The sequence below is a fragment of the Podarcis tiliguerta genome (assembly GCF_965153285.1).
Source record: "Podarcis tiliguerta genome assembly, chromosome: 2".
Taxonomy (NCBI): Eukaryota; Metazoa; Chordata; class Lepidosauria; order Squamata; family Lacertidae; genus Podarcis; species Podarcis tiliguerta.
Window position 1 is genome coordinate 100694979 of NC_139535.1, and position 14451 is coordinate 100709429.

Sequence of the window (14451 nt, forward strand, 5' to 3'; positions counted from 1 at the left end):
TAAAACAAGAAAATCCTTAATAAAAAAAAAAAGAGAATGAGCCTTGGAGAGTGCTAAGAGAAGAGCAGCGGCCAGAAAAGTGTGTTTCAAGCTAAATTTACTATCACTACTATATTCTATAATATATAATCAAATCTGTACAGTTGATTTGAGTGTTGGTACTATTACACTTTTTTTTTTAAACACTATAGTGCAATTATAGTGGCACTATAGTAGCACCAGGCAGAGGGCCTTCTCGGTAGTGGCACCCGCCCTGTGGAATGCCCTCCCACCAGATGTCAAAGAAATAAACAACTATCTGACTTTTAGAAGATATCTGAAGGCAGCCCTGTTTAGGCAAGCTTTCAATATTTGATGAATTATTATATTTTAATATTTTGCTGGAAGCTGCCCAGAATGGTTGGGGAAACCTAGCCAGATGGGCAGGGAATAAATAAAATTATTATTATTATTAAATTTTAAAATCTATCCCAACCAGTGTGGCATAATGAATATTGGACTAAAACCTGGGAGAGCAGAGTTCATAATCCCCACTCAGCCATGAAGCTCACTGAGTCACCTCAAGCCAGTCACAATCTCTTAGCCTAACCTGCCTCACAGGGCTGTTGTGGTGATGAAAGTGGGAGGAGAACCATGTATACCACGTTGAGATTCTTGGAAGATAAAGGTGGTATATAAATGTGAATAAATAATAATAATAATGTATAACGAGAAAATTTTGATCTCTCACACATTTTTAATTTTGCTTTTCAGCTCTGCTTTCTAACATAAGAAGATACAAGATTTGAAGACAAAAGTTGGTAGGTTAGGTAACCCTAACTCCTGAAGTACTGTGATCCAAACATCAAAAACAATGCTGCAGAGAAGGGTCTACTAAACGCAAGAGAAATGTCTCTGAACTTACCATACAATAGTGCCAGCATAGGGTGATGTGGGAACTGGGGAAAGCAAACACCAGAGATGTAGGGTGTTTGCAATCAACTTTGAAAGTGTCCATCACAAAAACTCCTAGATGTATTTGTCTGCAGTTTGGCAGCTTCCTTACCCATGAGCACTTTTCTCATGTTTGTAGTTTTCCACCCATTTGTCCACGAAACACATGGGGACTTTAAACAATCATTTGTTTACCCATCCCAAAACTTTTAACAGCTGAAGTTTCGGGAAAGCAAATCCTTCTGAAATTTGGCACGCTTCATGACAAGGGGCAGCACTGCTTGCAAAATGCATCCAAACCTGCCTCAAAATAATTATATTTCTTTAAAAAAACAAAACAAAACAACCCCCAAACTTTAAAAAGATACCTATTACAAAAGCCCCCGGACCTATTTGCCTGCGATGTGGCACACTTTAGCAACTCTGGAGAGACTAATAATGCCTGAATGTTTCATCAGCTTCTGACAAAAGAAAAATAATTAAGTTTTACCTCTTTTTGGTTTCTCAGTCATGAATGGGGGCGATGACGAAGCAGACTCTGATAAACCTGGAGCCAAATTCGATGGCCTACAAAGCGCCTCAGACCAAAGGGAGCTGCTTTCTAAACTGCTTCAATGGGGTTTGAACTCGATTGTAGAAAGCTGAGATGCTGCCTCCATTCAGCTGACACAAGCCATAAACTATACTGCTACCACCAAAAAAACCCACCTCTTTATCTTATTAACATACAGACTACTAACTTCAGCCCATCTGTGGGCTATATGCCTCTGAAGAAAAGTGATGCGGCCTGGTCTGTTGCATTGCCTAACCCACCCACACTCACCATCTTCAGCTGTGTCTCTCCAAAGACAAATCTGCCTTTGCTGTGCTAGAAGCCCAGAGCCATTAACAGCTGCTCATCGTCTCAATTTTACATCCTCATCATTTCAGCTCCATTTTTAGTGCAGGGCTATAGTGGCAGGTGAAGCCACTTCTGGCAGAATTTCCTGGCTTGTGGAAAACCTGGATCTTGGACCCACCGGATCTCCCATCTTCCTTTCCTGTCCACTGATATATTAATAGCTCACACAGCTCCTCCTGCCTGTAGGCTGTTATGTGAGGTTTTGCCCCAGCTCTAGTTGTTCATAGGCCTTCCTTTTTTTAAGCTCTAAGCCAGCCCTGTCCCCCAACCAGCAGCCCTCCAGGTGGTTTGGCCTACAACTCCCATGATCCCTAGCTAACAGGACCAGTGGTCAGGGATGATGGGAATTGTAGGCCAAAACATTTGGAGGGCCGAAGGTTGGGGATGCCTGCTCTAAACCCTTTCCCAGCCATGATTTGCTTTGCTGGCTGTTGCTGCCACTGCCTCGCATCTTTAAGGAATTGTGACTTTTAACCAGACCCCACCTGTTGACATAGACACATGTAAAGGGGATAGGGAAGATTCACCTGGTACATTTCCTGGTGTGCCGGCCTGCTATTAGACACAAGAGGAAGTCTAGGAAAAATACCAGAAAACAAAATACCAGAACGGACAAGCCTTTATCCACCAACCCTGGCCATATGCCCGGGGGGGGGGGTGCTGTTCTGCCTGGAACAAACCCACCTGTAAATCAACCTGTAAAATTAATCTCCTCACATCCATACCTTCATGTCCGATTTAAGACCTTGAGGAGGCCTCAATGTTCCTAATGCGTGACTAGAAGGGGAAATGTCACCTGCTTCCTCCCACATTTAAATTCTACATGCTACACCTGGCAGAATTTCATTTTCAGGCAATGCTTAAAGATACAGATGTACCTCAGGTCTGGCCAGCCAATGAGCTCCTGGTTCAGTGTCCTTCAGCTTCCCCCACTTCCTTCTGGTCATCACCTCAGGGCTCCTTGTGACCTTGGTTCCTATGCCAGACTTTGCCCAAGCCTGTTATAACTTTAGTTTCTCCTTCCCTAACTTCGAGACTTTGCAGCCTCGTTTCCTCAGGCCTCTGCTTTTAGGTGCATGATATTTGTATTTGCCTACTGTTCCTTTCTTCTTTCAACCACCCTGACAGGCCCAGCCTCTCTGTTGTCCTTCCCCCATCAGCAGCATACTCCTTGCTGTCTTGTGCGTTTCCTACAACCATCTCCTCCAAATAGTCCCTCCTCAACCTGCTGGCTCCTTCGCCATTCTTCTCCACCTGCCCAACTGCGACCTACACCCACAGACCCACATTTCTTGATCAATTGCCAACTCTACATTTTTCTATCAGGCACCTGCCCAGGCTTCCTGGATTTAGCTTCCTTACCTTTTTCCACGCATCTTTCCGGTCATTCTTCTTACTTCAGGACCACTAAGAGGCAGATGCCCCAAACTGAGCTTTCTTTAAAAAAAGACGTGTCTCTCGTCTTCCTAGAAATGTAGTTCTGCTTCGGCCTTTTACCATTCTGCTCCATATGCTTGCAGCAGTCAGTTTTGTCATGGTTAACAGTATTTCATATTTATAGGGCCAGACTTGGTGTGCATATATATTGATTGTAAAATGATGTTGGGGGTAGGGAACAAACCCCATAACCTTCCTTCGCTGCACGTAACATCTTTTTGCCATTCCCCTCTAATCACCGGAGTAAAGTTGGGAGAAAACAACTAAAACCAGCAGACCCCAATAAAGAGTGTTTTGTTCCCATGCCTAGTGCACTTTTGATATAAGGGTAGCCTCACTCCCTGCTTGATGTATAAATTCAATCCATATTTGGCTAATTTTATTCGGCCTTTTTCTGCTAGTTAACCTTTGCCCACCTTATCTTCATTTCTCTCTGATCATCCATGGACTTCTCTCTTCACTTTCAGGCTGTCCATTTTCATTAAGCCATAAACGTCCAATGCTTTTATTAATAAAGTCACACGTTCTCCGATGCAAATGGTTCTGCTCTACATAAGGAGTGGAACACAGGTGGGAACTAGCTTGACGGCCGTATTGTGTACAGTGGTAAGGTAAAGGTAAAGGTACCCCTGCCCGTACGAGCCAGTCTTGTCAGACTCTAGGGTTGTGCGCTCATCTCACTCTAGAGGCCAGGAGCCGGCACCGTCCACAGACACTTCCGGGTCACGTGGCCAGCGTGACATCGCTGCACCAGCGCAGCACACGAACGCTGTTTACCTTCCCGCTATAAAGCAGTACCTATTTATCTACTTGCACTTAAGGGTGCTTTCGAACTGCTAGGTGGGCAGGAGCTGGGACCGAAAGACGGGAGCTCCCGGCCTCTGTGGTTTTACCCACAGCGCCACCCGCGTCCTGATTGTGTACAGTGGTACCTCGGGTTAAGTACTTAATTTGTTCCGGAGGTCCATTCTTAACCTGAAACTGTTCTTAACCTGAAGCACCACTTTAGCTAATGGGGCCTCCCACTGCCGCCACACCGCCGGAGCACGATTTCTGTTCTCATCCTGAAGCAAAGTTCTTAACCCGAGGTACCATTTCTGGGTTAGCGGAGTCTGTAACCTGAAGCGTATGTAACCCGAGGTACCACTGTACTAGGCAACCTTTCAAGGGCTATATGACAGAGTGGGGCGGAGAAATAAACGTAACTTTTGCCGTTGTACAATACAGGCCTCTCCATCTAGAGAAGCAAGAGACATTATTTATAATTGAAATATACAGCCCTGTCAGGCAAAAACACCTGGAGTCCAAAGTAGGCCCAGTGAAGGGTGAAGCCTAGGAAAAGGTTACAACAGTCTAAGAGCCATTTGCCCCTAAGCCTGACATTCCCCATCAGCCGGGCAGTCACCTCCAAGAGGCCAGTGGTTCCACTATTCGCCTCACTGCAGAAAATGTGGGTTCTCTAATGGAATGATGCCTGAAGTTGATAACAAAGTCCCTTGTCTAGAAGATGCACTTTGTATGCACTTTCATGTGAAATGTATAGTTTATATCATATTTGATGGGTATACTTGAGTTATAGCAAGGAGGTGCTGTACAATTTTTGCAACTGCCTCCCATCTTTGCCCTATAAGGTCCTTGCTGCTTGTCAAAAAGACAGGCCACTTTTGTCCCTAGAAAGGTAAAATGCTCGAGGGCTCATACTCACGGAAAAGCCATTTAAGTCAGATTGCACAGGTATGTAGCATACGATTAATATAGTCAATTCCTGTAACAAGGGCTGGCAGATACCTAAAACCACCCAGCATGTTGCTTCAGCCACCGTCATCAATTCATCCTTTTTTTATTTACAATCTGTGTAGCTCGGAAGTGCCACAAAGAGGTTTAAGATTTCTCTCCTGTGACCCCCAGGTGGCAGCAAAGAAAGATCTCCTGCTATCAGGCTTTGAGAAGACTAAAGTTTAGAGGAACCCTTATCATGAAAAGGCATACCTTCAACGCCCAAGTTAACCTATTGGAGAATATTCTTCCCAAATCTCCCTATATCCGTTGCTAATCAGCAGACCTTCTAATGATAGCACGCTAGTTAATGGATCATCACACCTACTTGTAGTTTATCTCACAGCAGCCCAGTTGTTCGCAAGGCAGAAATACCATATTTTTTGCTCTATAAGACTCACTTTTTCCCTCCTAAAAAGTAAGTGGAAATGTGTGTGCGTCTTATGGAGCGAATGCAGGCTGCGCAGCTATCCCAGAAGCCAGAACAGCAAGAGGGATTGCTGGCTTCGCTGCGCAGTGATCCCTCTTGCTGTTCTGGCTTCTGGGATTCAGAATATTTTTTTTCTTGTTTTCCTCCTCCAAAAACTAAGTGCGTCTTGTGGTCTGGTGCGTCTTATAGAGCGAAAAATACAGTAAGCTTGGCGGCTCAGCAGATTTTGCCGACAATAAAAAGTCACCAGAGTATTTTCCTCCTGTCTCCCACCCCCTTCATCCCACCATTTCTTGGAATGCTGCCAGTGTTTTGGAAAGCTGCTGTGTTCTGTTCCAGAGATCTATACAGATTCTAAACTGCAAACCCATAAATATTTGAAGGAGGAAGGAGAGAATACTGTATATGTGTGTACATACACATACGAATCACATCAGCACTGGATATTTGTGAGGACTGTACATTTGTTTTAATAGCTGAAAACATTTACACAGTTAACTGTAGAAACAGCAGGTTCATGAAGCATTTTCCTCATTTTTGTCAAAAACATTCAAATAAAACCCGATCCAAATGGAACATGAAAAACACGAAAGCTATTATGGAGCCAAGGAGGAGCTGAGGGTTGCTATCATTAACAACAAAATTCCAAAAAGGAAACAGAAACACTGAATGAGGGAAGTTTAAGTATGCCATATAGCAAAACATGAAGTGATGCAGAGCAGGTAAGTCCCTACAACAACCAAGTCCTTGCACATGGGAGCAATTCAGGCATGAAATGCGGGCAGAAAGCAGTGAAACATCTCAGAAGAATGAACAAAACAGTGGGAGCTATTCTGGGCTTGCAAGGCATCAAGTACCCCCGTAAGTGCCAATGGGAAGTTAGGCTGCTTCAAGTCTATGGGTAGCTACAAGATATTCTGCCATTGCATCCTGGGTGCTTTGAGAAACCCATCAATTCATTATAAAAGATGCCATCTTTATATATGCCCGCAATCTCCGCTAGCCTGCAAACTCAAACTTTAGTAAGTCACGTATGTTGAACCTGCTCTTTCCAGGGCTACAATGTCAACTGTCCATTCCTAATCAATTCAGAAGAAAAGGCAATATTTAATTTTGTGCTCTGGAACCATTTCCAGCTTACTGTTTATCACAGCAACAGAGCTCAGATAAAGCCATACCTAGGAGCCTGGATTTCTGGCTTCCTACAGCAAGAAACAGTGTACAAAGATACATGATGCAGGCTGACAACAGTCTCTGCTCTTTGTGGAGCTAGTACGGTTTTAGAGTCTTTGCCCCTTTCTTTGAGCAAAGCAAAGCCACTCTTCACTTCACCGGGAAGCCCCTGGGAGCTTAGCTGTTTTCCCCTCTCTGCACCAACCACCACAGGACGAATTCTGTGTGACTATGCAAAAGCAGCGCTTCCAAGGTGGTGAAATGTGCTCAGCTACAAAACTCACAAGGGACTGGTGGGTGGCTACATGAGGATGGACAAGCTGCAAAATAGATACAACATACACACAAAGGCTATGAGATTACGATACTCTCCAAACTGCTTTGTTAGCATCCCTGAGCCCTGCTGTCTTCCGAGGGGGGGCAAGCGCCACGTATTCCTGTGTGAGGACAATTGTGAACCCAAGCTACGGTCCTCCCCTCTGTGTCGAGATGAGGTTTCCAGTGGCTTTTCAGATCCGCACCTGAAATCAGTTTCATTCTCTCTTCCGCACGTTAACCACCTCCAGCGAGAGGGGAAACAGATCCCGGTAGTGACCTAGGGAAAGCACAGACTGAGCAGAGACACTTCCCTTGGAAGTGGGTTAGTGGGGCATGGCTGTTATCCTCATGCTCTGGGAGGCTATGGGGTATGTCACCATGGGGGTGGTGGCGTGGCTCATGGTGATGCCCCCCAGTGGCTGAGCCATGGACACGGCCACAGGCGCTACGGATACGGCCACAGGAGCCATGGAGACTGGTGGAGCCATCCCCTGGGCTATGGTCTGAGCCAGCGCTGCTGACAGCGGGGTGATTTCTGGGTTCATGGGAGGCGCTGCGTTGCTAGGGGGAGCTGCCTGAGCTCCAGCTGGAGCCACCAAATCCTGCTGGGACACAGGCCGTGGCTGCAGAGCTTGGCTGCTCAGGGTGGTGTGAGTCTGGGCAATGCTGTGGTTGTAGTTGGTGACGGTGCCCACAGTGGGTGCCAGAGTCTGCTCAGTAGCCGGGGCCGTAGTGCTAAGCGTTATCACCTTGGCCTGGTTGCGGAACTGGGCGTTCTGTTCCAGCAGGACCTCGTTGGTGGCTAGGAGGTTGTTGACCTGCTTCTTGAGGTCCTCCACCCGTTTGCGGAGCATGATGTTCTCCTCTTCCAGGAGCCGGTATTCCACCGTGCGAGGACTGGTGAAGTTGTACTCGTAAGTCTCAAAGTGGAGCCCGTCTACCCGCCGCCGCTTCAGCACAGGGTCGTGGTCATCGAAGCACCGGTCCGAGTCGTACATGGGGTCATAGGGGTCGTATCGGCGCACAGGAGTGGTGATGCCCTGTTCCCGGGTGGCCAACCCCCGGCCGTCGTACTCATAATCCCGCTGAAGGTGCTGGAATTTACATTTGGCCCCGCGCTGGCAATCCCCCTTGAGAAAATCCCTGCAAATGGGGACTTCCTCCTTGCTGTTGGGGAGGTCGGCTGGGGAAAGGCCAAGCCCAGCTGCCACTTTCTGGCGAAGGCGTGGGGGTAGCTCCCCTGTCTTTTTGTAGCAGTCTTCGTCTTCCTTGGTGCCATGGATGAAGCGGCAGTTGATGCGGACGCACTCCTTGTTCTGGAAGTCGTGGCAGAAGATGAACTCGTTCTTGCTCACTCCCAGGTTGGTCACCTCATTCATGTCGGGGTGGCGGAAGCGGCAGCGCTTGCCCCGCTTGCAGACATTGCGTAGGAAATCCCGGCAGATGTCATCGGAGTTGGCACTTGCCTCATCGCTGCCGCTCCCACTGCCATTATAAGTGTTGTCACGGTCAGGCATTTTTTCGTGGCCTTGTGCAGGCTGGGGGCCCAAAATCAGGTTACTGTGCAAGTACAAGAGAACAAGTAAGAAACGCAAGAGGGAAACCTGTCCCGTTAGATGATGATGGTAATGATAATAATGATAATAATGATAATAATGATAATGATAATGATAATAATAATAATAATAATAATAGATTACTTCAGTCTGGGAAGAGAACACACGATACATCAAACAACACTTTGTATCAGATCCAAATATTTTATAGTCTATATATACATGTATATCCTCTCAACTATCAGAAAGAAATGACTTATTTGCTTGGACTGAATGGCTTCAATACTCCTTTTAGTTTCTCCTCATACTTTCCCCTATCTTTTGAGAACAGATGATCAGAACTAAACACTGCACTCATCTCAGGGTGGAACTATATTACTGGCCTATATAAGGGCATTATGTTTTTGCTGCAGAGAAGGGGAACAAAACTGAATGAGAGTTCTAAACGCTTACCCAAGACCACAAAGGCAATATGATCCAACAATTGAAAAAGATACTGCTATTTACTTTGTTGGATGATCAAGCATAGATTTTATTAAGTCTGCGGCTGCCTGCATAGGATCCAATTAAATTTCAAGGTAGTTTAGGATGCAAATGCAACATAACCTCAGATGGATTACATACCCCTTTAACATTTGAAAGTAAGGTAAAAAAGGGTAAAGGTAAAGGACCCTGGATGGTTAAGTCCAGTCAAAGGCAACTATGGGGTTGCGGCACTCATCTCGCTTTCAGGCCGAGGGAGCTGGCATCTGCACACAGACAGCTTTCCAGGCCGTGTGGCCAGAATGACTAAACAGCTTCTGGCGCAACGGAACACTGTGACGGAAACTAGAGCGCATGGAAATGCTGTTTACCTTCCCGCTGCAGCGGTACCTATTTATCTGCTTGCACTGGCATGCTTTTGAACTGCTAGGTTGGCAGAAGCTGGGACAGAGCACCTACTCTATTCCATGGACTCAAAGCAGCTCATAATAGTTTTTTTTAAATCTTAACAGTCTTACCCCCGAAGGGTTCACACTCTGAGAAGTAAAATAAGGGTTTAGCAAGTATGAAAACAGAACGTGTCATTAAGGTAATTAATAAACACAGGGTAAAATCTAATGATATTTTTTTCTTCTTAGTTTTGTAGTTATGCACTACTACTTATTATTTCAATATGCAAAACACTGAGCTACAGCCCAACTACTTCACAAAGCTTTATTTTTAACCATAGTAATGAACATCAGCCATTCACTTATACGGTAAATAAAGGGATACAGTCAATGATGCCATATGAATAGGAGCTACACTCTGTCCCTGGTAACCACTGGGTGATATCCAATTAAAGCATAATCAAAGCAGACCCACTGAATTAATGTGCCAGATTGAGTTCTACACACTCATAGAGCAGAACGGATATTTATACTGAGGGATTTTCCCCCAATCAGATCTACAGTCTGCTGTGGCACAGCCCAGACCAAGGTTTACCAAATGGCTGAGAACTATTTGTGTGTGTAGCCTGGTTTATGGCAGGCTGCTGTTTTACAAGGAAGGAGTGAAGCTAAAACAAAGAAAATGAATGACTGCAATTCTTTGAATCTTGAAATCAACAAGGATTTCAACTTGCTACACATATACCCAACATTCCTAGCAATGCTTAGAAATAATTCTTTGAAGACTCAGATCACCCTGAAGACTAGCAGCTTGAACTTTCAAACAGTTCACAAATGTGAAATCCTATATCAGATAAAAAAAGCTCCTACCCATCTTCTGTCACAGAAAAAGCACGGTTAAAAAGTTGGACTCAAAGATTTGTGGAAATGGGAAGGCACCCAATTTGAAAGCAGGGTGTGTTTGTGTGTGTATGGAGTCTGCAGAGGTGGCAAAAATTAAAACAGGAAAAGGGTGAACAAAATCCCACACAAGAATAGCATGCTTTTTCATTCTCATACTTCTGATTTTGCTTTAAAATTCCAAAGTAAGAGCTTAATGAAACTCTTATGGGGTCTTTTTAAAGTCTACATTTGCAATTCTATGCACACTTACCTGGGAGTGAGTGAGTCCCACTGAATTCAGTGAGATTTTCTTCTGGGTAGACCTATACAATATTACTCTTTACATTAATTTACAACCATGCCATTTCTAAATGATTGCCAGCTAAAGCTCCAAACGCCAAGAATATTTAACTTCTGACCCTCAGCAGATCATCATATAGATAAACCTTTAGTTGTTAGGAAGCTTAACTTTACCTTCATGACACAAAATTTTCAAAGTCATGCCAGGGTAGGTTACGGCAAGGATTCAGACTTGATTTGTCCCACAAGAGCTATAGAAAGGAAGATAAAAAGCCATGCATTAAAATCTTCATTTACATGCATTTGTTTTGATAGATCAAAAGTATTTTCTATCCTATCGTAGTGTCTGGATTTTAACATAGATTTTAACTGTCTATTCTATGGAGTTTTACCTTTTCACATTAATTTATAAAGAGCACCTATGCATCTACCATAGACCCACTTCTGATATGCCAATAATTCTGAAGAGAATTGTAGAATGCACTTAGTTAATATGGCGTCCTGGCCAGGTCTGCTGTAAATTATACCATAAAAGAAAAATGCATTTAAGAGCATGCCAAATGCTCCCCCCTATGGCTGCACAATGCAGAGAGGAAAAGCAGCCTTTGAGGAAGGCTTAGTCACCATTACTATCATTCTGTAACAAATCTGTTAGTTTTTAAGGCACTACAAGACACTTCGTTGTTTTGTTACAATAGACTATATATAGCTACCCCTCCACAACTTATTGGTGAGGCATCCCCCCAAAAGCTCCTCAGAAACCCTAGGGATTCCACTTGTGTCTTTGAAATGAACCGTACATCCTTACTGTACTTCTGATCATTATGTGCTGTTTCCACACAGTATGTGTTCTTAAGACACAACCATGATCTGCTTTTAGCAGTTGTGTTACAAAGATGGAGACGCAAACTTTATTAGGAACATATTGGACCAGTCAGATATGATGCCCCCACCCCATATCTTTCTTCAAAAGTTGCTGCTTCTTTTTATTTGGCGATGGAGCAGTTTGGCTGTTTTCTGTGAACTGGGTACCATCCTGCGGTGCTTTTGATGACAGGCAACGTTGATCATGTGTGTGTGTGTGTGTATGTTGTTTTTTTTAAAGCAGAAAACTAAGAGCCGATCTCTTTGCCCTCGGTGTGGACTGAGGATATTTTCGGCTCAAGAGCAGTGACAACAACGTGACGAAGTTCTCCCCCCTGGAAATCCTGGGCACACCTCAAATCCACAGCTCACCTGAAACTTCGCAGCATCGCCCGGCCTGACCCCCGCCCCCCCGAAAGAGCAACCCTAAGCCGGAGTGAAAACTTCCCGAGAGTCGTAAAGGGCCGAGGCAGGGCCTCAGCTCCCTCTCGGCGAGGGTCTGCTCGGCTGAAAGAGGAAGGAGACCCCGCGGCGAGAGGCCAAGGCATAAGAAGGGGCCTCAGGGTCTCTTGAGGCTCGGCGGCATTCGTCCCTTGGGGAACTCTCGAACCCCGAGCCGGAGCGAAGGCCACGCCAGGCATTTCACCCCTCACCCCACTCCAATCTCCCAGCCACTCACCCTCACACCGACCTCCTCTGGTCCAAACAAAGCGCAGCCCCTTCCGCCGTGACGCCCCTCCTGCCGCCGCCACCGGAAGTACTCTATGGTTCTTCCTCCGCGCGGGGCTGCTAGGGAGGGATGCGGGCAGCGGCGGTTGCCGTGGCAACGGGACTCCCTTTTCTCATTCTCTCCCGCCTCCCTGCATGTATCGGAGGGGACGAGGCGCTTTATACTCCACCCCCCAACAACACACACACGTTTTACGCTGCTGGGCTTTGTAAGGAAACGTGGCGTGCGATGCATTCACGCTGCCATAACCGTGTTTACAACCGTGAAGCCTTTTCCGATAGGATTTCTCGCCACTGCCCCACAACTATTACATGGCCCCCTGTTATTGGGCCTGCTGCTTACAGTCAGGCGGTCTCCCGGAGCCCGGCCTTTCATACAGGCCAGCTTTTAACTTATAAAGCGTTTTTTCACCTGTTCCGATTTCAAAGAGACCAAATCGTGTAACCAAGAGATAAATCGTTTTGGGGAAATTTTCAATTGGCACAATTTACTTATGGTAAAAACTTAACTCTTGCATGCGCCAGCCCAGCCCTCTGAGCACGGGTTTCTACACAACCATTGCCCTTTCCCAACTCTCAGCACTTTCTAGTCTAGGTCATACAAGGAATCGACTTGTTCTGCGGCTTGTATACTAAAATAAGGGGTTACTGAACTGGTTGGTAGAGATGTCTGCAAACTTTTAGGCAGTATGCAGTGCATAAAAATACAATTAAGAATTAAGGCAAACATTCTATGATTCTATGACCCCTGGACATCAAGTCCAGTCAAAGGAGACAAAGGGGTGCAGGGCTCATCTCTTTTCAGGCTGGGGGAGCAGTGATTGTCCGCAGACAGATTTCCGGGCCATGTGGCCAGCATGATAAACCGCTTCTATCGCAATGGGATACTGTGACAAAAGTCAGAGCACACTGAAACACCATTTACCTTCCCTCCGCAGCAGTGCCCATTTATCTACTTGCACTGGTGTGCTTTTGAACTGCTAGGTTGGCGGAAGCTGGGAAGGAGCAATGGAAGCTTTGTTGTTGTTTAGTCGTGGGACCAGAGCACGCCAGGCACTCCTGTCTTCCACTGTCTCCCGCAGTTTGGTCAGACTCATGTTTCTAGCTTCGAGAACACTGGCCAACCATCTCGTCCTGTCGTCCCCTTCTCCTTGTGCCCTCAATCTTTCCCAACATCAGGGTCTTTTCCAGGGAGTCTTTTCTCATGTGGAGCCTCAGCTTCACAATCTGTCCTTCCAGTGAGCACTCAGGGCTAATTTCCTTAAGAATGGATGCGTTTGATCTTCTTGCAGACCATGGGACTCTCAAAAGTCTCCTCCAGCACCACAGTTCAAAAGCATCAATTCTTCAGCGATCAGCCTTCTTTATGGTCCAGCTTTCACTTCCATACATCACTACTGGAATGGAAGCTTACCCCATCGCAAATTAGAACTGCTGACCTTCCAATCGGCAAGTCCAAGAGGCTCAGTGATTTAAGACCACAGTACCTCAAGAATGTGGGTTAAACCAAAAAGCCTAGGACTTGCTGATCAGGTCAGCGGTTCTGGACCATGAAGAGTTCTGAATTCAACATGATTGACAATCCATTTGTATTGCTCCTTATAACTTTCTTTTTTATGCAGTCCTTGTTTGCTAGCACCAGATTACTGTTTAAGGAACCATGGATGGTTGGATGGATATAACATCTGCATTAGAACAGAACTGTTATGGAAAGTGAGGGAAGACAGTCGATTTCTAGAACTTATTTGTGATGAAAAACCAAGGTAGATTCATGTAAATGAACTAAAACTCCAGTCTCGTATTTCCAAAGCAGCCCAACCTAGCTAAAATTAATCAGGGTGCTGACAACCCCAATGTTTTTTCCAACCACACATTTCGCTTCATCTTACACTGGCCAAGTTACTGTAGGTCAGGGATTCACATTCATGGGCAGCATGTTGCTCTCAAAGTAGTAGACCAGGAAGTCTTATCTCTGCCACATCTGAAGATGGCACAATACCTCCTATGAGCTCACAAGCAGAGACACTTGTATGGTTCAAAGCTATGCACCTGTTGATTCTGGCCCAAACAAAGGAGCAAAGTAGCTTATGGTGTTAGCCAGGTTAAAAGCAGAGGGTAGAGGGTGGATTAAAACTGGACATAACCCAGATTGCTTTCACCTAAATAAATCTTTACAAAATATCAGCACCCATTTTAGCCTGAAGACCAGAGGACTTAATCCTACCCCACCCATGAAGTGATTTGAGTGCAAATCACTGGATGCTGACACATGCACCCTTC

The 14451-nt window shown here is 45.5% G+C and overlaps 1 protein-coding gene across 3 annotated transcripts; it reads right to left on the bottom strand.

Moving 5' to 3' along the window:
• Positions 1–5923: 5923 nt before the first annotated feature.
• Positions 5924–14429, bottom strand: ZC3H10 (zinc finger CCCH-type containing 10). Of its 3 annotated transcripts, none has more exons than XM_083427815.1 (3): positions 14063–14429; positions 10753–10829; positions 5924–8528 (listed from the first exon to the last, which is right to left on the bottom strand). In XM_083427815.1, exon 3 carries the CDS (start codon positions 8483–8485, stop codon positions 7292–7294), a length of 1194 nt encoding a protein of 397 aa, XP_083283941.1. In that variant the 5' UTR covers positions 8486–8528; positions 10753–10829; positions 14063–14429; the 3' UTR covers positions 5924–7291. The 3 variants fall into 3 exon arrangements, with proteins under 3 accessions (XP_083283941.1, XP_083283942.1, XP_083283943.1); XM_083427816.1 differs by lacking the exon at positions 14063–14429 and adding an exon at positions 12122–12306; XM_083427817.1 differs by lacking the exon at positions 14063–14429 and adding an exon at positions 11815–12130.
• Positions 14430–14451: the final 22 nt, after the last annotated feature.

What these genes read in the sequence shown, in the direction of transcription:
- ZC3H10 (XM_083427815.1), bottom strand. Translation starts at nt 8,485, where the DNA reads ATGCCTGACCGTGACAACACTTATAATGGCAGTGGGAGCGGCAGCGAT.